Genomic DNA, 25856 nt, shown 5'->3' with positions numbered 1-25856 from the left:
GACGAAGTGAAACAGTGAAACTCATATGACCAGGAGGTCATAATTTTTCTACCTCGGGAGCATATGACCAGGAGGTCATAATTTTTCTACCTCGGGAGTATGATGCAGGAGCATCCTGACACGTCAATGGAAACAATTTAGAGAAGAAGACAAGTGGACGATCACGTGGACACCCAGGCCAGCCACAACTAAATTCTGTTATAGGAACTAATTTTTAGTTAAAAAAATCAGTTAAAAACTGAATGTGTTGTAATAAGAAAGGAAGCATTTGGGGAGTGAAATGTAACGGGAGTGAACTGGGTTCTAAGGCTGAAATGCCTTAGCCTATAGTTGGTTGTATAATATATAAAAACCATGTTTTCATGTTATATACGCCTGTGTGTTTATAATTGAGTCAATTTCTGTGCGTGAGGTTGTTGATCGACCTTGATTACTTACCGGATCAATGGCGACCTGAATCACTGTGTAATTGTTATTTATATGTTGATTGCGTAAATATTATATATATGTTGACTGAATTGTGTGTGTGGATGATGCTGTTCGGGTTAATGTCGAATTGCCTCAGTTGAACTTCGCATCGGAACCAGAAGGTCACCCATATCGCTGGACGCAAATTGCTATGAATCAGGTTGGAAGTCAAGTCAGATCCAGAACTTTTGATGAGGAGCTGTGGAGCAGTTGATTGGTTGGCATTCAACCATGGCAACGTGCGATCGCAAATGTATCGAATGGGCAGGCGCAGGAATGGGGCCGTGGTCTTTGCCTCTAAGATGTGCGCAGTACGAACGTGAGGGGAGACATGGTGAATCGTTGTAGTGGATAAAGATGGTGTGAGCGGTATGTGCTTGATGCCGCAAAAGCAGAGGAAGGCTTGTGTTTTTGAACACATTTAGTTCTCGCTTCCCAGTTTTGTTGTCTTTGGAAGGTTTGTGTATGAGCCACGGTATGAGTTTGGCCGGATATTGGCAGAGGAGGCGCGGATGGTCTGTTCTGGGTTTGTCTTGGCGTGGGCTGTCCTTAGTTAAAATGTAGCGAAGAGACATCAGAATGCCGCAGCGGATAGGTGTTTTGGGCCCATAACCCACAGGTCCCAGGATCGTGTTTGTGAAAATACTGAAAACGAAGATCACCCAGAATTCGTTTTCATCACTTTTGATCTTCTAGAGTGGGATTGATGACCTTCTTATAATAACTTGATTTTCTTTTAGCTGTTAGATCTTTCTCACACCACATTTTTTATTTGAACTTAGAAGTAACAATATTTTTAATGTTATTAATGTTTTGCAATGCATCATTCTCGTTGATCTCCCAATGGTTTAACCAAGCCCTCGTGTCTTTATACCACCCTCGTTTCAGCCTTACGTGGTTTTGGCTAGAATTTAAAGCTAGCTTAGGAAGTCTATGATCTCCTATGTTATTGAGCTTGTGCTTGTACAACAGAAGCCTAGTCATAGCTAGGTTCTCGATAGGAGAAAGATCTACTTCTAGAAGGAGAATAGGATAGGGTGTATTGCTTTTAATTTTCAGGTTATACGTTATAAAGCGCCTCTGGATTTACTCAATCTTTTTCCAGGATTCTCTAGAGATGCTGCAACCCCAAACCTCACATCCATATAAGATAACAAGAGTGACTAAAGTTTCAAAGAGAAATTATTTTTATCCCACATTACGAGGTTTGTCATTTTACATTTAAGTTCAAATCCGACAAAGAAAAACTTCTTTTTATCCCACATTACGAGGTTTGTCATTTTACAATTATTTTCAAAACCAAAGTAAGCTTTCCAGCCCTATTAATCCGTTTCTCAATACTATAATTCCATTGAACTTGTGATAAATATCAATTCGTAAGTATTTGTAATAATTATTATTCATTAAAAAATTATAATATATTTTTTTCAAAATAAAGCTTTATTTAAGTTACATAGGTACTTTCAATTTTTCATTAAAAAAATAATAATCCACCACCATTATTTTCAATTTTTCATATAAAAAAATAATAATCCACAACCATTTTTTTAAATCACTGACCATATTATTAAATAAAATCATCGCATGTATAAGAATTAGACTGAATTTAAATCGTTTTAATTTTAAATAGAAAAACTATATATCTAACCATGAATATATGATTAAATTTAAAATACCTTTAAAATAATTTTTCTATAAAATAACTCCAACTTGATGTTACCTTTAATTTAAAAACAATACAAAATGCTCATATTATATTTATATTTCAAATAAATATAAAGTTTCTTATTCTATTAAATACAAAATGCTCATATTATATTTATATTTCAAATAATTATAACGTCTCTTATTCTATGAAATAATGCTCATATTATATTTATATTTCAAATAATTATAACGTCTCTTATTCTATGAAATATAATAGACAGATGGATTTTTATGAAAATATGGCATTACATTGTATGAAAATATAGTACTACTTTTAAATATTAGCGTTTCTTATTCTATGAAATTTAATAAATTTCACAATGAAAATAAATTTCGAATAAATATAACATTTCTCATTGTATTTAAATAAATTTAAAATAAATATAACGTTTTTTATTCCATGAAATATAATAAATTTCACTATGAAAATAAATTTCAAATAAAGAAAATAAATTTAAATAAAACATAATTTTTTTTTTGGGGACAAATGCATTTATGAAAATATGACATTACATTCTATGAAAATATAGCATTACTTTCAAAATATTAGCGCTTCTCATTCTATGAAATTTAATAAATTTCACAATGAAAATAAATTTCGAATAAATAAAACATTTCTCATTTTATCTAAATAAATTTCAAATAAATATGACATTTCTCATTTTATGTAAATTCATTTCAATAAATATAACATTTCTCATTTTATGTAAATAAATTTAAAATAAATATAACATTTCCCATTTTACTTAAATAAATTATAACATTTCTTATTCGATGAAATATAATAAATTTCACTATGAAAATAAATTTCGAATAAAAATAACTTTTCTCATTTTATGAAAATAAATTTAAATAAAACATTGTGTTCTCACGATACTATTATTAATTAAATTTTAATTATTTTTTAATATAATAAAATTTATATAAATTTAAAAATCCAGTAAATGAAATTACTCATTTAAATATTGATAATTCATTTTTTTTAAGGACAAATACATTTTACAGTGGGAAAACTTACTGTTAATTAAATTTTAATTAATTTTTTTAATGTAATAAAATTTATATAAATTTAAAAATTCAGTAAATGAAATTACTCAATTAAATATTGATAATTCATTTTTTTTTAAGACAGATACATTTTATAGTAGTGATGAATAAATATATTGTTAATTAAATTTTAATTAATTTTTTTAATGTAATAAAATTTATATAAATTTAAAAATTCAGTAGATGAAATTATTCAATTAAATATTGATAATTCATTTTTTAAGGACAGATGCAGTTTACAGTAGTGAAAACCTATTGTTAAGTAAATTTTAATTAATTTTTTAATGTAATAAAATTTATATAAATTTAAAAATTCAGTAAATGAAATTACTCAATTAAATATTGATAATTCATTTTTATTTTAGGATAGATGCATTTTACAGTAGTTACAGTGGTGAAAACCTTCCCCTAATAAATATACTGTTAATTAAATTTTAATTAATTTTTTTTAATGTAATAAAATTTATATAAATTTAAAAATTCAGTGAATGAAATTACTCATTTAAATATTTGATAATTCATCTTTTTTTTTAAGGACAAATGCATTTTACAGTAAGGAAAACCTATTGTTAATTAAATTTTAATTAATTTTTTGATGTAACAAAATTTTTATAAATTTAAAAATTCGGTAAATGAAATTACTCAATTAAATATTGATAATTCATATTTATTTTCTTTAGGACAGATCCATTTTACAGTAGTGAAAACCTTCCAAATTTTAATTAATTTTTTAATGTAATAAAATTTATATAAATTTAAAAATTCAGTAAATGAAATTACTCAATTAAATATTGGTAATTCATATTTATTCTTTTTAGGACAGATCCATTTTCTAGTAGTGAAAACCTTCCAAATTTGAATTAATTTTTTTAATGTAATAAAATTTACATAAATTTAAAAATTCAGTAAATGAAATTACTCAACTAAATATTGATAATTCATATTTTTCTAGAAAATATGCATTTTACGGGGGTGAAAACCTTCCCCTCTGAATATATATAACTTTTTGCATTCTATGAAAATAAATTTTAATTATATTTTTGATGTAATAAAATTTATATAAAATTTAAGAATTCAGTCAAAACTTTCCAAATTTGAATTAATTTTTTTATAATAAAATTTCAATTAATTTTTTAATGAAATAAAATTTATATAAAATTTAAAAATTCAGTAAATGAAATTACTTAATTAAATATTGATAATTCATATTTACATCAAAAATAATAATAGTTAATTTTTTAATGTAATAAAATTTATATAAGATTTAAAAATTCAGTAAATGAAATTACTTAATTAAATATTGATAATTCAAATTTACATAAATTTAAAAAATAATAATAATAATTAATTTTTTAATGTAATAAAATTTTAAAATTTAGTAAATGAAATTACTTAATTAAATATTGATGATGATGATATCGGACCTAAAGAAACAAATTATTTATTTTGATTTAAGATTTTATTCCTATGCTCAAAAAGCTTGGAGAGAAGCCCCCGAGCTCACTATAATTTTGACATTGTAAAAAGCTAGATTTTGAAACTGATCTAATGTGGTTGTCCGGGGGCACTCTAAGAGAAAGTGGTGGTTTTCATCCTCGATGTTCCTATATCCTTTCCATCCATGGCGTTTTAGGAACTGCCCAACGACCTTTCCATCCATGGCGTTTTAGGCGCTGCCCATCCATGGCATTTTAGGCACTGCCCAACGACCTTTCCATCCATGGCGTTTTAGGAACTGCCCAATGACCTGTTTCAGGCGTTTTAGGAGCTGCCCATCCATGGCGTTTTAGGAGCTGCCCATCCATGGCATTTTATGCACTGCCCAACGACCTTTCCATCCATGGCGTTTTAGGAACTGCCCAATGCCCTGTTTCACTATGGAGCTCATGAGAATTCGTTCTAATCTTTGCTATAATAATTTTCTTCTTTGAGCTAGTTAAAATAGCGAGATACTTTTGATCTTCTAGGGAAGAAAAGAAAGGCACTCTATTTAAGCCAGTCAGTCTCTGCCTTCCTTCAGAGTAAGGTTAGTTGAGGGCGGGACTGTCGTTGAGCGTATAGCGAGCCACCCTCTTTGGGGATTTAAGGTTAGGCTCCTCACTCACGCTCTTAGGCAAGAGAGAAAGAAAATAAGGTAGTCATTTTTCCTGGTCCGATAGGCAAGTCATGAGGCAAGAACTTCCCTCTTTGGGGATTTAAGGTTAGGCTGCAAGAGAGAAAGAAAATAAGGTAGTCATTTTTCCTGGTCCGATAGGCAAGTCATGAGGCAAGAACTTCCCTCTTTGGGGATTTAAGGTTAGGCTCCTCACTCACGTTCTTAGGCAAGAGAGAAAGAAAATAAGGTAGTCCTTTTTCCTGGTCCGATAGGAAAGTCATGAGGCAAGAACTTCAAACCGGGTACCAGGCAAGAGCTTATGGCTAGGTGCTAGGATGGGGCCGGAGACCAGAGTCTTTCCTCATATGTAACTAGTTTTGTACCTCGCTAAGTTTTGTAACCAGCTAAGTGAAGTAACCAGCATTGAATCGTATATGATGTATAACGACTCCTTTATTGATGAGGAAAGTACTCTCTACCAACGATGTGCTTTAAGGCTCGACCACTATTTACCCACCCACCCCAATCCCCGAGGGGCCACCATCATGCCCCCGGCAGGGTGAGGTAACGTGTGAGGAGACGAACAACTCTCTTTTGGGGCAGGGGCCCCAAAATAGAGGAACTTGAAAAACTAAAAGGCCACCATCACTCGACCAATGGGCCGCCATCATGCCCCCGGCAGGGCTCGACCAACGGGCCGCCATCAAAAAAGGATAAGGAGATCGAAGGAGAGTGAAGTATTGGTCCAGGAATCAGTCTTGCTTGGGTACTATAAACTCTATATGCAGGAGAGAATGGAAGGGCTAACGAGTCTAGTTCTATCTATAGGTGGGTAGGTCTAGTCATTCCTTGCAGTAGGCTCTTAATTGAAGAAGAGTATAATAGGCTCGGCCGGACCCCAATAGGGTAATAGGTGGTACCCAAATTCATAGGGCAAGGCAGTAAGTGAAGTAAAGGGACGGAGTCACTCACTATTCATATGGTTAGGGTTCATAGCAATGCCGACTCACTAAGTGCATTCATTCATCAAGTGAAGGCACACTCCGATACGTCTGAGTGTGGTCAAGTTAGCACAGATACACCTGGCGAATTACATCTTTTGCTGGCTTGTAGGGTGGATATGTTGGGGTGGTTCTATATTAAGTTATCAACAATTGACTATCGGCTTGCCAGCATGCGATTACACGTCCTAGGAATGATACTAGCTTTGGATTAGCTCATCCGATTTGATTAGCGGATTAGCCTAGCGTATTAGATTAGCCGAGTGGATTAGACGTATTGGGGATCCTGGGTGACGTGTACTGGGGAATGCTAGGAGACTGGGGAGACCGCGTATTGAACTGGGTGGAATGGCGGGTTGTTGACTAATGGGTACGAAAGCGTGGAATGATTAGAGCTGAAATAAAGTGAATCATAAATCAAATAAGTTTCTTGCTTACGAAGCGTCCCACCAACATACCCAAATAGAGTGTATTCGTTCCCATCCAGGGAATAACAGAATATACTCCAACAAACAATACGTGAGCTCAGTGCTTAAACCAAAACTGCTCCTAAAAGACCTAACTTTGGCTCTCAAAAGAGAATCGTTGCTATCCCATACTAAACTTGTTCCAAGGCCACCATTGCACTCTCAAATTGACCCTCTATTTTCACGTTATTCTTATCTCTCTAATCCGGATAGGCAAGCCACCTTTCATTATGAAAATGACCAGATCCACCCCATACTGGGTCGGCTGAATCCATACCTGGAGGATCTGGTACTGGCGGATTTCAAATGGGCACTCGATATGCTACCGGATATACTACTGTATCTACTGCTGCTGATGCTGCTGGGACAACTGGTGAAAGTTCATCATTGACTGGTGCATCTGCATAACCAACTGAAGAACCATTTCAAGGGGCTTAATTACCCAAATAAAGAATTGGTATTGATTGTACCTGCCCTTGCTTCTGATGCCTTAGTAGGTTCCTTTGCTATTGGTGGTGGTGAGTTTGGTGGGAATATACCTTGTTTTGAAGGGATTAGAGATGCCCTTGTCCTGGATGGGATAGAATGCCTGGGTTGATATAATATAAACCTATTGCTTTCCAACCTTCACTCACTAGGCAGGCCCCCCACCCCATTAAGAAAGTGGTCAAGAAGGTGCCGTAGCTCTGCTTGGTCAGGTTCTCCCTTTCCTTGGCGTGCGTAGCTCAGGCCCTTACCTTCTAAGCTATTTTTCACCTGGTAAGTGATCTATAGCTGCCAACCCGGCGGAGAAAAGCTCTTACTTCAGGCCAGGCAGGAAAGACAAGCGTTAGTTACTTTAGTAACCTCCATGACACACTGGTAAGCTTAATTATAGGGCATGCTACCCCTACGAATGGATGCGGACAGTTGTTCCCACAGAATGGCTGGGGACAACCTGATTCATCGCTGGGGACATTGGCTACTCCTACAACGGCTGGAACGTAGGTTGCCGAAATCTTTTAGCCACTAAATCTTTCTCACACCACATTTTTTCTTTAAACTTAGAAGTAACAATATCTTTAATGTTATTTATGTTTTGCAATGCATCATTCTCGTTGATAAAAAAAATAAAAATAAATTAATTAATTAATTAAAATAAAATATTTTTTTAATGTAATAAAATTTAAACATTCAGAAAATGAAACTACTTAATTAAATATTGATAATTCATATTTATCTTAAAAAAAATTATTAATTTTTTAGTGTAATAAAATTTATATAAAATTTAAAAATTCAATAAATGAAATTACTTCATTAAATATTGATAATTTATATTTACATAAAATTTAAAATCCAATAAAACAAAAATTCAAATTAAATATTGATAATTTATATTTACATAAAATTTAAAATCCAATAAAAAGAAAATTCAAATTTCTTTTGTTTGGTTAAAAATTCAGTTTTTTTGACATAATAAAATAAGTTAACATCTAGACTTAAGTGCATTTTGATACATTTTGCAGTAGTGAAAACAAAACCTTCTCCCTTCTCCTTACAAACCACTACCAGTACTATAAATTCCCTTAAATAAAAATGATAATTTTATGAATAAGAATAAGTGATAACCAGCCAAACTATTAATTTGAACACTAAATTATTATAAATTTTTCCACTATTTAGAACTTATTATACTCACCATAACGTAAACAGTTCTCATTAAACGAGTATAAGTTCACACTCAACTAAATTCATAACTTTCAATACAAGATTTTAACATGCTCACGCTATCAAAGTTTAATTAATATACAATTCAAAATCAATCGCATTACTCCATAAAATATCAACCGCGTTATTTTTACTAAACATAACCTTCTATAAAACTTCTAACAATAATGACAACAGACTTATTATTCAATCTCTCATTCATTCATTCATCCATATATATATATATGTACATATATTCAAGTTTTAGGCTAGCTCCTTGACGCCACTAAAAATTATCAAAGATCAAAAGACGAAGTCGTCCACTCTTAAGATAGGAGGCTGTAAAAGGTCCATCTCGTGAGACAGCTGACTGAAAATAAGAAAGGATTTAAAATATGATTTTACACTTTGAACACTCCTTATCCAATCCATTCCAAACCTGTATCTCTCCAAAGCTTGTATATTTCTGTCACACAAACAAGTCCTGTACATCAGAAATCCCTCACACTCTTCGTCCACTCTGTCACACTTGAACAAATCCTGGATATCAGAAATCTCTCCCCTTCATGAATGGCAGGAACACACACCACCTCAAACAGAAATAGGTGGAACTTTGCACGGGGCAGGTTAGAACTTTGAACAGGTGATTGTCCTACACATGCATAATCACAAGCTCTGTTGCTCCTCCATCTTCACCATCGGCACACTTAGTTCACAACATACCATACAAACATATCTCCTTAACCCAATTGTAAATTTGGACAATTGGGCAGTTGACTTTGCTGCTCCCTCTTTGCTGCTTCCATCCCTCTTCTCTTTTGATTGCATTACCCTCCTTACCCTTCAATAGATTGAAGTTCGAGCAGGAGAGTACATATAATCTCTCCACAAAATGGATGGAAGCTGAAAGTAAAAAATACTCAGTTTAGTCGGTTTGATGGAAAAATATGGAAGGCATTCTGGCAGAAAAATAAACTTCAAATAACTATCGAAATTTCCCTACGAAACAATAAGTTTGTTTATGCAGTTTATGACACTGATTATTAAGTAGGAAATTTGATATAACATTTTAGAGAAAATAAAAAATAGCACTACTAAGTAGTGCACAATAACAACGTTGTGATAGTAGTTTTGTCAGGATTTCTGTTATTAGCTGCCCGATGTAATTTAATTGGTTATTATCAATAGTTATTGAAGAGAGTTGCCTTCAGTTTTCTTGTATAGCATCTATGTTGCTATACACACGGCATCGTAGGATAATATAAACGAAACAATATTACAATGTCAAAGCCACATCAAAACCAAGATTCATTAGCATGAAAATAAAAGACTGTTTACCACGTAGGATGTCAACCATCGAGCCAATCCAAGCTGAAGTGTGCTTCCGCAACTTCAACTCTAAGCTCCATCAAAGTAGAGTTCTTGACACGATTCCATTGCTGCGCAATCTTCTCATCACAAATAACACGCTTTAGAGATTTCATCCCTCCAACTGATCTAGGCAATTTCCTCAACCGGGAACACTCTCTCATGTCAAGCTCCTCAAGATTCCTTAGTTTTCCCATTTCCTCGGGAAGCTCTTTTAAGCACTCACATAGTGAAATGTCCAGATATTCCAGCTTTGCAAGTTTTCCAATGGACTCTGGAAGCTCTTTTAGGCCTACACATGCAGATAGCCTTAACATTCTTAAAGAGCTGAGCTTCCCCAAGTTATCAGGTAAATTTCGAAGAAGGTGACAATTAGTGATAGTCCAATTTTCAACTGAAGACATATCACAAATACCAGGGGGCAACTCCTCCAAATCACAGCAGTGGTCCAAGTTAAAATCTAGCATGCTTGGAAGCTTTAAGCTCGACTGGATGTTGTTGAACCGTGACATACTTCCAAGCCCTTCACATAAGCTCAAAGATAGCTTCTCCAAGTTTTGCAAGACTTTAGAATGCTCGTGAAGTGCGGGCACATGCAACCTCTCCAAGCGAATAGCCTTGAGCTGAGTAAGTGAAGATAACCCTGGCAGACCATTCACTGTGGCTCTCTTAGAGCCATAATTGAATACTATTAGAACTTTCAGGTTTTTCATAGAACTCAAAAATGTTGGAATAAAGTAATTGCTTGCAGAAAAAACTAGGACTAATGCCTCTGCTTGACGAAAATTCATCTCACACCACTGGTCCTCTTCCATAGCACCTACATAACCACAAATGAAAAGTTCCATTAGAACATTTGTAATTATTGAACACAATATGATATCACTGCATTTCTTTTCTAAGATCTTTTTGATATCAAAATGACCAGAACCTAGGAATTGGTTCGTGATCAGTTCATCCAGATAAGATAACTATACTTTGTTCGGTGTAGGATAAGATTCACCCGTGACATCCACGGAAATCCTGGGAACAACCTAATACTATATATGAAATCCTGAGAACCAACTTAATACTATATATGTTCAACAAAAATACACAGCATTCATTGAAGTTGATTTCGATGCACTCCTAAGTGGCAAAATTAGAGCGTTTTGTCTTAAAGAGAAAAGTAGAGAAGAAAATGATCCAGGATGCATTACTAACTAGCTCATATATAATTTTGGGAAAACCAGCATAATCTGAGGATTTTGGTGATTGGATACTGCTGTTCGGAGGAAATGCTTCCAAATAACCATTTCTCAATGAAAAGAACAATACGAATCCTTGGGGAGGCCCTCTCCTTTCTATAGGCCCACTCCATGACATATGTACTATATACCCTGCTGATTATAGGCCCACTCCATGACATATGTACTATATACCCTGCTGATTATAGGCCCACTCCATGACATATGTACTATATACTGATTATTCATTAGTTAGCATGAAACACAAGGACGAGAGAAAAGCGCAGCAATTCCCAGTACAGTATGTACATTTCAAAAAATCTGCCGAAATCACCCACCTGTGTGAAGGGAAACAAGTTGAGCAGCAAATGCTTGGTCCTTGAGTAGCTCCCATTTTACTGGCAAATTGTCTTCCTTTCTAGGCATTAGCATCCTCTTCCTACAAACTAAACCATCTTGGGACGCCAAATATAGGGCCAAGTCTCGCATTACATCGTGCTGAGAAAAGTACAGTTCAGAAGCACTTCCATAATTGATCGCTTGACTCCTACAATGTCCAATTGCCATAATAGTACAATGTATAATATGAGACAGAGGAAGACAAGATCAAAAAAAAAAAATGAAAAATCAAACAGAAGATAAGGCTCTTGCCTGAGATTGCTTGTTAAATTCAAAAGATTTCTACTAGCAAATTCTAGTAAGATGACAAAAGCATCCTGCCAATCCAGCTTTCGCACATAAACCCAAATGTCCAGCAAAGCATCCACCGAGATTTTCCTATCCTCTGGAAATGACCCCAAGTCCAAGAAGCACTCTCGTGCTTCCTCATCCAGAACATCAATACTGGTCTCCAAGCATCTAAGAAGACTTTCTTTGTGATATTCTGATATTAGTTGTCCATTTAGAAGCTTTTTCTTGGCACTCTCCCATGCTGGGCGAGGTGCACCGTGCAAGGAGCTTCCAATCACCTTCAGAGCGAGTGGCAGACCTTTACATTCTGCTTGCACCTGTGATACATACATGAACCACTATAAGTATAAATCTCTTGCCTAACAAGTTTCAACTTCACTCACAAGCTTTTTATTTTATTGCTTATGAAGAATGCATAGCTTCATGTGGCAAAGTATTCTACTAAAGGACTTATGCCTGTGTCTAGAATCTCTTTTATTGAAACACTGATCCATTGTTCACAATGGAAGAAAACCTTAATTTGGAACTAAAATCTAATCATAGTGGCTTCAGTAAAATTGATTGTAATTCAAAATGCAACAGCTAAACTCAAGCAAATAGAAAGCTTAGTGCGATGATATATTCCATATGAAAAGCATTTCAGTACTGTAAGAGGCATACCTGCTTGACTAGATGTTCATCTGCATTATTTGGAATTGATCTCTGTCCAAATGCCCAAAAGCAGAAAAGGGACAAAGCATCACCATCTTCCAACAATGGCAATTCATAAAGCTGAGAAGAAGCTGCTGCGGAGATGATAGATCGATCTCGAGTTGTCACAAGGGTTTTGTAGCCTTGCCCTTCAAATAACAAATTTTCCAAATTTGCCCTAGACCATACATCATCAAGTATCACCAGAGTTGGCTTGGCTTGCCTCAGCAGCTGCTGCTGCAGCTGTCTGTGTGCATCCTCAACATTCTGGAATTCAGGTTTCTTCCTTGGAAAAATCTTCCCCCACATAGTATCTAAAATTCCCTTCAAGTTTGGGGACTGTGATACCGTGATAAAAATGACATTGTTCTGGAAAGCACCTGACATACATAAAGAGACAATTGCTTATATGAATATTCCATAATCTGAACATTAGCACCATTATATCAGAAAAAAGCACAAGACCTTAACACCGAAAAGCTACAACATCATTTCCGTATGTTCCGAGTCTCACACTAGCTGCAAGCTTTGGAGATGGCAACCAAAACCAAGCTGCCATTAGAATCCAATTTTCTTAATTTTAAACTTCTTGTCACACCAAAGCCAAGGCTCTCAGCTAGCATTAAATGGTGTCCATACACCATAATATGTAGCTCAAAAAAGTTAAAAAGGAAAGAAACATCAGCAATAATTGAGTTATTTCTGTTATAAAAAACCCCAAGGGTAACTTCCAAAAACAAAATGCCAGAAAGGTTACAACATAACTGCTCTGAAGAGTGGTACTCAAAGCAGCCAATAAATTATACCTTCAACAAAACCAAAGGGCTACTACTCAAAGCTGCCAATAAATTATATCTTCGACAAAACCAAAGGGCTGCTACGAAGTAACAAACCTGCTTTTAGAAATGTTTGTGAAGCCTTTCCAAGAGAAGAGAATAGAGATGGGAATAGAGATTCAATACGCAAGGTAAAAGATAGTGCTATAAGACGATAACCAAACCTCCTATCAAATGAAGCCTAAGAAAAGACTGAATGGAAGTCACAAAACTCCCAGGAACGGCTCTGCAAACCGAGGAGTGAAAATTCGACCAAAACATGGAAAATACTTGGCACAAAACTTGCATTAGGTATTGCTTCAGAAATATGCTCTTTTATTTTGGTTTTGGTTTGGGCATTACAGACCAGATTTAACCAAGTCGTGCAACACTTTGTTGCAAAGCCAAGTTATAGCAAGTGTCAACACTTTTGACCGAGACATCTTGTAGCCGGTTTGATTTGGCTCATTTTTTGGTTGAGACAACTTGAGTTTGGGAGTACCTGTATTACTTGACCGTGTCTTGTAACTATTCTCAGCGGAATCTCAATATGATAAACATAAACGAAAAAAACAAGAGTAAATAATATTTTGGGTGTTCAGGTTTATTTTAAAATGAGGATCGTTTCCTGGTTCAGTGTTCTGGACTAAAGGTTCCAGAAAAAGAAAATTGAGAAATTGAAATAGTAGGCATTGTGGGAATTCATAAAACGTTCACAGTGACTATGTAAGATAACCATTTGGTGGGGACGTCTGAACTTAGTTACAAGGCTTTGGTAAACTTATGTTAAAACTTCACTGGTAGACTATCCTTCACTGGTATGCTACCGCAAAGCTGTCTAAAGTATTGGACAGGTAATTGGGATGGTCACGATCCACTTTCCAACAGAATTGCCAAAACGTCAAAAAGTTTATGAAGAAATGATATCCGAAGGTCATAAATTCTTCATTTTGGACTCTATTGCCTTTTGTTGTTCAATTTATATGATTGCCTTACGAATACATTGGGAAAGCAATATTATAGCTAAATTTCATGGACTACCTACATAGGTTGGTAGGGGAAGGATTTATTTGATGCAACAAGTCTTACTATGACAATCATCTCTTTAGGAGCGGGGTTGATCAATCAACTCGTGTCTCAATATAAGGGTGCACTGGTTATATACAATGTAATGGGTGAACCACACTTGGACACTAAACACAGACCCATCTACGGCATATAACTTGGGTACGATATCGACCTCTAGGCTGCAAAACTTAAGGATGCATGTTTAGAATTGAAGTAAGAAGCAAAATACCGAAAGATGTAACTAGATATATGTAGCTTCAAGCTTCAAAACCTGGAGGTGCATCTGAGGTCGGTTAAGAAGATTAGCTACCAGATTGCGAGGCTAGTTTCTAATTAAAAAGAAACAACAAAACAAAAGATGAACAAGAAATTGGTCCTTTCAGCAAACTACCCGTGAAACAGAGCACATTTAAGGATACAGAAATAATTAAATAAATGGAAAGCCAAATCACCTTTAATGTCTCGATCGTTACAGAGGGACAACGCTATAGTTGTTTTGCCAGCGCCCCCCATACCTTGCACTCCAATAACAGACGACTCTGTCTGGAGCAGCATCTTCTTCAAATTCCGAATATTTTTCTCCAAACCCACTACAAAATCAGTTTTTACATAACCATTATATTCACAAGGAGTTTTATCAAAAGCTCCATCAAACATATCTGGACCCATTTGTTGAAGCATCGTGGCGTTCTCAAGGGGATCATTGGTGAGCTTGGGCACGATAGTTTCGTTCACCCTTCTCTCATCCACCGACCGCGACTCGTACAGATGGCGAAGACTTGTCAACTCCGCTACGAGATTCTTAACATCAAGGCATAATTGGAGAGGCATCTGGTATTGAACAAAGTCACGGATCTCCTTCTCCAATTGGTGAATTTTAGAAGCGTATCTGAGATTCTGATAAATATTATAAGGGCTGGTTTTCTCACAGTTCTTCACCAATTCAACGCCATCCAAGAGGATGCCCAGAAATTGCTCATATTTAGGATCCTGCTCATTCTTGGGTGCTTTTAGATTCGCTATACAGAGAGGCTGAACTGTTTGAATAAGGCCTGCAAGGAGCACATCTAATCTACTGCATGACTTCTTGCAGAAAAACCCATCCATCGCATGAAGGATGTGGTTTCCTTCACTGGCTAGTGGGAAAGACAACATTATAGGTAATGTCGCCAAAATAAAATGTGCTGCTTCTTTTTTCTCCTTTGAATAGCTCTGGTCGTTCTAGACTGCAATACTTGTGTCTGCAATACCTGTGTTTTCGATGGAAGATTTGTTCACCTTCGCAACACTGGCTTCGTTCACCTTGGCAGGATGCTCAGAAATTGCTCATACCTGAGATTTTGCTCATTTTTCGGTGCTTTTAGATTCCTTACACAGGGCAGAGTAAGGCCTGCAAGTAACGCGACTATTCTAGAGCTTGACTTGCTCCAAAAAGATCCACCCAACGTGTGAGGGACTCGTGGGAAGAACATTGTACGCAAAGTCACCAGAAAAATTTACTTCTAGTCTCTCTTCAAAAAATTATTGCAAGAGTAATTTACCCGCTGAACGTTTTGAAGCTGGCGCTCCTTAGTACTTATAGCAAAATTCCAAGACAAATTCCGGGACCCTTCCATGAATGCATAGGACTTCCCAGTACTAAGCAAAATTCCAAGACAAATTCCGGGACCCTTCCATGAATGCATAGGACTTCCCGTCGATCCTGGTGCCCTTCAGGGTGAGCCGTTGGATCTCTCTCTCCTCAAGTTCATCCGACGGTACACCGTCTAGCGCCTCGGGATACACGAGAATTTTGTCGGTGGATAACGATTGCAAGCAGGAAGTGGCGTGCACGATACGATACTGGAGTTGGTGGCTGGTCCGACACGCAGTGGACATGACACATTTGACGTGACTTAACCAATGGTAAGCAATGATCTGGCGTATTCTGATAATTGACTTCCTATTAAAACAAATGTTGTTGCAGAGCAAATTCTAATGAATATTGACTACAGACCAATAATTCAGGAAAGGATAAGCCTCCCCACCAATCACAGTACTTACAATAAAGATAAAGCTGCTTTGAGCCCTGCAATCTGTTTGCCTATGAAGGTTCCTCTGTCTCTTTATCTAGAAGGCATGATAGTTAAACATATCGACCACATACCAATAATTCAGAAGAACATATGCAATGCAAGCCAATCATGTTACTATTATAAAATAAAGAGGCTTCGAATCCTGAAAATAGCTTTGCCGCGTGAAGGTTCCTGTGTCCTTCTATATAGTATTTTGGTGACCGACTTCATATAAAACACACAAAGCACTAAAATGTTCCACAAGTTGGGACAGTTGCCTATGTACCAAAAATTCAGAAAAAGATGGTAACCACCGGCTTGGATCATGTAGGTTCCTCTGTTTCTTTCATATGGTGCCCTGATAGAGTCAATATCAACCAGCTGGCCATATGAAGGTTCCTGTCTCTTATGGTAGCCTCATGAAAGTGCCTGTCGCTTTCTCATCTCTTTCATATGGTAGCCTGATGGGACCAATATCTACCCTGCTATGTAAAACAGCTTTGTAGACAAAACCCAAGGTCGCACCAGGGTTCGAATTTCAAAACAGACTCGTCTATCAGATTTGAAGGTTTTCGCATCTTCCCACCAGCCTTCATAGTTTTAACAAAGAATAATGACGGTTTTGCAAATTATTTTTTAATGCAAAATGAGCGTCAAATTCCATCCCTGACTGGCACCCTCAAATGCGAGGGATTCGGAAAACAGAAAACTGTCGGTTCATAACTATGGCCACTAGGAAGTGACGTGCACGATCAGATATCCGAGTGATGAACGGTCCAAGGACCAACACGCATTACACGCCACACATTTGACGTGACTTAATTAATGGTAAACAATGATTTGGCATCTTTCCTGCCGTAGCAGATACTCTGTGATACCACAAGTGTCGTTGGATGTTGAACGGTCACAGACAGTTTAGCCGACATACACGGAATTGTAATTATATTCCACTGTATTCTCTACCGTGGATGTAATTTGAGGGGCAGATTGTCCGTTACGAAAAAACTTCTTGATCAAAACGGACACCAGAGATGTAGAAATCCTCAACTTTGATTGGGGTTTTAAATTTGAAATTCCTACCTAATCACCATATAAAAGACCATTATTTTGATACTCGATATTATTCTTGTGGCAGAAAAGAGAGTAGTTGTAGAGCACATTCTATTGAATATTGACCACAGACCAATACCTCAGAAACTCAGAAAAGTATATGCAGGACAATCCATCATATTACTATATTTTGATACTACATATTATTCTGGGGGCAGAAAAGACGGTAGTTGTTGTTGTAGAGCACATTCTATTGAATATTGACCACAGACCAATACCTCTGAAACTCAGAGAAGTATATGCAGGACAATCCATCATATTACTTTATTCTAATACTTCATATTATTCTGGTGGCAGAAAATACAGTAGTTGTTGTTGTAGAGCACATTCTATTGAATATTGACGACAGACCAATACTTCATAAACTCATAAAGGTATATACAAGACAATCCATCATATTACAATTATAAAGATAAGGATATGCATTCCAACACATCACGTTACCTGCTGCTTTGAGTCCTGCAACCAGCGGCGCTCATGAGATTGGTATAAGTTGAAGGTAGGCGTAAATTTATTATGGGATAGGGTAAGACAAGTTGAGTGTGAATATGAAATATTACGGTTATCATGGAACTGGGATGGGTTGAGGGTGGGAGTTAATTTAACATGGGATAGAGTAGAATAAGTTGAGGGTGGAAGTTAATTTATCAAGGGATGGGGAGGAATAGGTTGAGGGTGAATGGGAAATATCATGATTATCAGGGATAAGATGAGATAAGGTGTGGGTGAGAGTTGATTGTGAGTTTTTGTTATATATCTGATATGAAAATATAAGACAATGCAAATAAACCCTAGAAATAACAAATACAAATAGATACAAATGATTCACTTTATTGATCAAAACCCTTAACGTAGGGCAACACCATACATTCACTCCTTAAGGAAAAAGAACACTCCACAAGCCATATCCCTGTTCATACAATAATCCTTGACACTTCTCAATGTAGAGTCTCTAGCCTCTATATAAGCCTCATACATGCAATACCATAAGTCATTACCATGGTTCCCTCAAAACTATCTATCTAATACCATAGACCCATTACATTATTACTAACTACTTGTAGTCCCTTGCATGATATGGGTTAACCACCTTATTTATCACTATGGCTCATCCCATTATTACATTATTCCCTTGAGTATCTCCCTTTGTACCACATATTATCGCCCCTAAGTATATTACATTCCACCCCCCTTAACATGTTTCGGGAAGAACACAAATAATAAGATCTACTCAAAAGAGTAGACATGGGAAGAACACAAATAATAAGATCTACTCAAAAGAGTAGTCCACTGGTATCATGCACGTGCATCTGACAATCCAAGAAAAAGGTGAACCCTCGATCTCACTGGTGTCTCGCTCGCTTGAGATGGAAGTTGACCATGTCAGCTCTTCTGCGTTGATGTGTAGTAGGTGGATATTCGCTCCTCGCTATCTGTCACACAGGGGTTGTTGTCCTTGTAGCTAATTGGTTGCCATCTTGTTGGTTGTTTTCTTACGGGGTGATAAGGGTGATAATATGTTGAAGTTTTAACCCGCAATATCTTTTTCTTTAATTCACCCTTTACTGGAGCCTCACTGTTATCTTACGCATGTTGTGGTGCTTGCTGTGGTGTCTTATCTTCCAATATTACTTCAACCACTGAGTCCTCATCTGATGTATCAGCACCTGTAACCTTTTCTGCGTCAGCCTCTGTTTGTGTTTGATTGTCGATCATCAAAGGCTCATCATCTGATATGTCAGTCCTGGAACATCTTCTGCTTCAGCCTCCTTGGACTCTACCTGTTTATTGATAAAAATATCTTGTAATATAATTTTCTTCTTTTTATACCAGAGCTTCAGGAATTTCTTCTACAGATTAATATTGATAGTACCCACGGATTCCATACAAAGATATCCCAAAACAACATCCATATTATCCATTCCTGAAATATAAAAATCACCATACAACACATACTTATCCATAGAAAGCTTCAAATCCTTATAAACTTGAACATCCTCATCATCAACTTGTGTGTTTTCAACGTGTTTTGCTGGAACTTGCACTTTTTTTGCCAAATTAACATTGATAAAATTATGCTTGCAACTAGGATTTATAAACACAACGATCTTCTCTTTCTGAATCAATCTATGAACCTGCAATAAAGAGATACTAGTAGAAAATAACCCTTTAGGTTTCTTGGTTTCCTTCTTTCCTGTACCAATAAAATCTTTGCTAGGTTGTATGCCTGTCTGTGTGATCTTAGTAAGACGACCCACAAAATTAGATTTACGGTCAAAGTAGTCACAAATAGATTTTGCAAACATTTGCCAGATAGTTGTCCTTAGATGGCATTTTTTATGACACTGCCACCATCACCATCTTTCGTGGTCCAAGTACATGATACCCACACTCAGCTGAGTCGCATCATCGATAATGTAATTCAATGTGAAATATTTCTTCATTTGTGCTAGCGATTTTGCTGGATGAGAGCCATCAAATTTATACAAGTCCCTCAAATTCTGATATAAGCCAGCCATCACAAAAAAAAATTGGTGAAAATTTGAAATGGCCACAATTCAGTCAATATTGCTCAGAATCCCTATTATGACCTGTTTTCAGAAATGAAACAACCATTCTGCATCTTCCCATATGATATAAATCTCGATCTAGGCACTGGAATTTCCGATTCGCACTGCCACTGTCCTGCCGTCACCAAAAATTACTAAAAAAATAGCTAATTTTAAATCAACAATATCCCCCACATCCAGACTCCAATTCGACTGATTTTTTTTAACTTGGGTATTTTTTCACAAACAATCCAGATCTACAATTAGATTTTGCAAATTTTGCACCATGACGTCTAGATCTGCGCCGCAAACTCGCTGCCCCAAAAAAATGTCTGCACCCCAACTAATTTTTAAATCAGTAATATCTCTCTCATTTGAACTCCGATCCGGCCGATTTTTTTTTAAATAGGGTATTTTTTCACAAACAATCCAAATCTGCGATTATATTTTGAAGATTTTACACAAAAACGTACAGATCTGATCTGCAAACTCGTCGCCCCGAAAAAAATGTCTGCAACACCACTGATTTTTAGATCAGTGATATCTCCTTCATCCGGACTCCGATTTGGCCGATTTTTTTTTGAACTTGGGTATTTTTTCACAAAGAATCCAGATCTGCAATTAGATTTTGCAGATTTTTCCCTAAAACGTACAGATCTGATCTGCAAACTCGCCACCCCAGAAAGTTCCTAAAAAAAAAATCTCCACTTTTGCCCAAGAAAGTGCTCCGATACTACTTGTTATATATCTGATATGAAAATATATGAAATGATACCAATATATCAAATAACAGCGAATAATCACAAAAAAATAACAAGATTGAAATAGATAGAAATGATTCTTTATTAGTACAGTTTTCCAATAGCTGAGGAGCTTTGAGAATTGCGAAGTCACAGAATAGGAGGTTTAGGCTGAGGGAGGGAGTTAATTGTGACTTTTCCAATGGCTAAAGAGCTTTGAGGGTTGATGAAGTCACAAAATAGAGGTTTAGGTTGAGGGAGGGAGTTAATTGTGAGTTTTCTAATGGCCAAGGAGCTTTGAGGATTGACGAAGTCACAGAATAGGTTTAGGGTGAGGGAGGGAGTCAATTAGGAGTCTTAACCAATAAAGGGCATTAAGCATCAGAAAAATTGTTGGGTAAATTATTCTAATCTTTCTTCCATCATTATCTTGTTGGAGCAGATTATTCTTCCATCATCTATCACAAAATGTTGAGCAGATCATTTTTCCATCAGCTAGTGCAAGATGATGAATAAATTACTTTTCCATCATCAATAACTGATGAACAAATTATTCTTCCATCATCCAATTACTACTATTTAACATGTCTAAAACCTAGACAGCGAAATACCATCATCCATCTAACATATCTTGGTCTAAACAAACTGATAAAGGGAAAAAAATTGATTCATATTAATATGGTATAGGTATGCTTTACACACCATCAAAACCAAGAATTTTTAATATAGCATATATATGCTTTACACACTATCAAATATATGGTATACATATGCTTTGAGCCTTCTGGGTGGTTGTGCTCACCCCTGTGCAAAGAGTTATTTTTTGATATTCATGTAGTTGTTTGTAGTTCAATTTAATTTGTTATCAAAATTATCAAAGTTTGTTGGAAATTTTATCTGAAATAAAACTAAATGTAATCTTCTGAATAAAATAACAAAATAGTTGAAAAAATGCTTTGCATACAAAAATTTTGAATATGGTATATGCATATACTTTGCTTATCAAAAACAAGATGATTATATACACTTACCTGAAATATAACTAAATGTAATCTTAGGAATAAAATAACTAAATAGTTGAAAAAATGCTTTGCATACAAGAATTTTGAATATAGTATATGCATATGCTTTGCCTATCAAAAGTTATATACACCACATCAAAAGAAAGGGAAATTCTCACATTTAATATGAATTTTGAATATGGTATATGCATATGCTTTGCCTATGCAAAGCAAGATTATATACACCACATCAAAAGAAAGAAAAATTCTCACATTTAATATGGTGTGTAACTTGTACACACATTGCACATGTCAACATAAGCATCATATTGATAATGTTTTGATTAGCTTTGGTTACGCTGCAAATTGGCAGGAGTTTTTCGAGACCTTAAGCCAACGTTCATTTTTAGTAAGTGATGTTTTAGCATTTCACTTGAAGATTCCCAGAAAAACTTTATAGATTCATAATTCATTTAACTCCAACCCCAGCAGCCAAAGCCAGTCCAATCTGATCTAACTACAGCTGAAATGAGTTAAGAGTATCCCTGTAAAAAACCAGAAAAAGGTAACGGAATTAACGTAATTGTGGACTTTATAAACTAGGTCCTCTTTCCATAAACCATTTGTAATGCAGAATAAAAAGTAATGTACGGTAGAGAATACGTTTAAAGACCTTTTAATAATGTGATCATGCGTTTTAAAATTATTTTGTTATAACAAAAACTTTAATTTTAATTTTTTTAACAAATTATTTTGTTATAACAAAAACTTTAATTTTAATTTTTTTAACAATTTGGTGAATTGGTAATTCTCAGATTTAATTTAAAGAAAATCTAAGATAAATTTTCGTAACTGTCACTATAATACCAAAAATACATCCAATAATTTATAAAAAGATATACTATTTTTTTATGATTTTAACGAGACAAGACTAAAGGATAAAGAAAAATCTACTCATTAAACCGCACACTGTAGCAAAATAATATATTCAACCAACACATTGAAAACCCAAAATAATATACTCTATGATTTTAACACATTAAAAAACCTGACTTGGTGGATTTCATCCAACAAAAAGCCTACAACTATTTTTGGTAGAAGAATCCGCTAAATACGGAAGCTCATTTCCCCGTTTAGCAACGGTTCCAATTTCCTTATCACATCCAAGCTAAAACGGCATCCCTTCGCACCTAAATGACTCCCGACGCCGCCGTTTGTGTCGGCATAATCTAACAACTTTCGGGCCATGGAAAGCACAAGCTTTCCACTATTGTAGGTTCTTCCACTTAATTTACAAGTGGTGGCCTGTAAATGTAGGAAATGCTTTGACAAAATGGCCCGGATTTCCCACTTTCGTGCCAAATTTTAGGTAGAAATTTGGGTGCCAGGCATAGCCCCGTGGTCCAAAGTGGCAGGGACATAGTTTCTCCACGCCCCAGAGGTTGTAAGGGTTTCTAATTAGACCCAGAACCTCAAAAAATCCGTAACGACCAGGGTTTCTAATTCGACCCAGAACCTCAAAAAATCCGTAACGACCTGTAACTAGACTAGATTTAAGTCGAACCTCAAAAAATCCGTAACGACCAGGGTTTCTAATTCGACCCAGAACCTCAAAAAATCCGTAACGACCTGTAACTAGACTAGATTTAAGTTTTTTAATTCGCCGGATTTCAACGAAAATGAAAATTTTGAGACTATTTTGAATAAAGGATTGACTGTATACCCAAATATGGCATCCTTCCTTCTACAGAAAACCTACTGATAGTCATGGTATGGGAATATGTCGTACGAATTGAATAAAGAAAAATCGAGGATATCTGATAAAAGCCTTAAAAGCGCACTGTCGCGAGATTTGATCACATTTTTTACGTTGTTGGCCATTCCGCTGAAGGTGCCTCGGGGGTTTTGGCCTCTGACCATCTCTGTTTCGGTTCGGAACCTGGAACAAAAACCTAAAAGGCCACCATAGCTCAGGACTATAAAGTTTCATCCTGCTGGACTCCGGCAGGATATCACAAGAGATGCTATTTGATTGAAAATCAAACCTTTCAGGGGTCTCTGATCGCTGCACTATAAGCTACATTATCGGTAGAACTATGGAATTTTATTTTGTCTCTTTCTCGTTACGTCTTGCCGTAGGAGTGTAGGAGATTGCGTGTCAAGGAAGTTAATGTCACACGGTTGCAGAGATATCGTGTCATGGAAGTTATGTTTGGTTAGGTTGTTCGGTTACTTGGTTTGTTTGAGTTTGGGTTTCATTAAAATATTTGTTGCAGAGATAGCGTGTGGTGGAAGTTATGTTTGGGTAGGTTGTTCAGTTACTTTGTTTGTGTGAGTTTGGGCTTCATTAAAAAACCATTAATATACTACGTGAGTTCCCGTTATTATTTGTTTTCATTGAACGCATGTACTTTTACACCGAAAGTGTTCTTTAAGGGGGGGCCTTCGTCGTCTGTTCATATCAAATGAAAATGGGACATGTGTTGATCACGTGACGCGATTCATCTGTCATTAATCGCCCACGGCTATAGCGATAAAAGATTATGGTTTGAATTTTTAGTGTGATTATCATATTCTAAGTGAATGTAAAGATATTTTTAATATAAATGGGTTTGTTTATAACTTGAGTGGGCCTAATGGTTAAGAGCATGTGTTTCCTCCTAAGAGGTCACAGGTTCAAAACCAGAGGGGGGTAGAGTATGTATGCCTTCGTAGACTTAGCAGTTAAATCGCTGCGCGGAGGTGGGTCCCTTGTCCCACAAACAAGGGGGTCTCATATACCAATTTGGTGTCTGGCTTGGCTGTGACCTTAAAAATAGATATTATTATTATTATTATTATTATAAAATTTAAAATTAATGAGTGGAAATTAATCCCTGAATTTTTCATTATTTGAAATTATGGTTTTTATATTGTTCTCTATTTAAGTCTTTGTTATAGTCTGTCTCTTCATTTGGTCTTGATGAACCACACTCATTGGTTTGAAAAGCATGGCCAAAAATTTCTCTTATGTGATTTCTACTGAAAGACTTTTTTTAATTCATTATGGATCACAGAAGCATGAATTCAGAAAGAATTTTCTTATGAAGCCTAATGTGATGGAAATTGTTACTTTTTATGTAGCATACTATGCGTCCAATTTTTTGTGGCAATATTTCTTATTCCAAACTAACAAATACAAATCCTTCTACATTAAGGACATTAGATTTTTCATGTTAATAAGTTCCAACAAGAAAAATAAGATCAATTTCTTTCGAGATCCAACTTAACATAAGTCATTTACTTCATGGAAAATCCACAATAGTTCTACGAGAATATCCATAATGTGAAATTTATATTTATTATTACCATTTTGGTCAAAATCCCTAAGTTATTCTATTCTTAGTTAGTGTTCATTTTCTTCTCCTTGACTTATATTACCTCTTGAACTTCATTCAATGTGGTATTCTAAAAAAAAAAAAATCTTCATCTATGATGCACGAGCATTAGAGCTTCCAAGTCGTTAAGTTATTGATAAGAAAAAGATTCAAAAAGGGGTCTTGATTTTTGAGAAAAAATTATAGTATTCCATGTAAATATATTCTCCAAGTTAATATATTTTATGAGTTATAGAACTAGATGATTCATAGTTTTAGAAAAGCTTTGGATAGGTGAGATTTTGTCCATAAGGAAAAAAGAAAATCTACCTTGAAAAGCATGAGAGATTCTAGGGATATATTGAGTGACTTTAGAATTTAGAAAAATATATTTTATGGAGTGGTTTTAGGATTTAGGAAAATGTGATTAATGGAGTGATTTATGGGTGATTTATGGAGTGGTTTTAGGATTTAGAAAATCTATTGCATTTCTTAATTCTACTTATTGTAAGCCTACGAGCAATGAGAGAATGGTCAAATGAATGTAGAAGCCATATAGAGTGAATGGAAAGAAACACATGTTTCTGAAATAGAATGTATTTACAAAGTTTTTGTTGAATGAAATAATATTTATACTCATGATTGTCTCTGTGCACGTGTGAATGAAGAATTTCAACATATGTGTGAAACATGGAATTGGTATAATTTCAATATTTGT

At 35.6% G+C, this 25856-nt stretch overlaps 1 protein-coding gene across 1 annotated transcript; it reads right to left on the bottom strand.

Moving 5' to 3' along the window:
* Positions 1-8934: 8934 nt before the first annotated feature.
* LOC149245443 (putative disease resistance protein At5g47280) lies at positions 8935-16063 on the bottom strand. The gene is made up of 6 exons (XM_089457761.1): positions 14781-16063; positions 12416-12825; positions 11717-12072; positions 11404-11612; positions 9810-10659; positions 8935-9374 (listed from the first exon to the last, which is right to left on the bottom strand). Exons 1-5 carry the CDS (start codon positions 15481-15483, stop codon positions 9821-9823), a joined length of 2517 nt encoding a protein of 838 aa, XP_089313887.1. The 5' UTR covers positions 15484-16063; the 3' UTR covers positions 8935-9374; positions 9810-9820.
* Between the last annotated feature and the right edge of the window lie 9793 nt (positions 16064-25856).

The sequence above is a fragment of the Pinus tabuliformis genome, chromosome 7 (genome assembly GCF_031772625.1).
Source record: "Pinus tabuliformis cultivar Carrire ecotype Pingquan chromosome 7, CPIR1, whole genome shotgun sequence".
Classification (NCBI taxonomy): domain Eukaryota; kingdom Viridiplantae; phylum Streptophyta; class Pinopsida; order Pinales; family Pinaceae; genus Pinus; species Pinus tabuliformis.
Note: the sequence above shows the minus strand (reverse complement) of the source record. Positions and strands in the feature narration are given on the sequence as shown.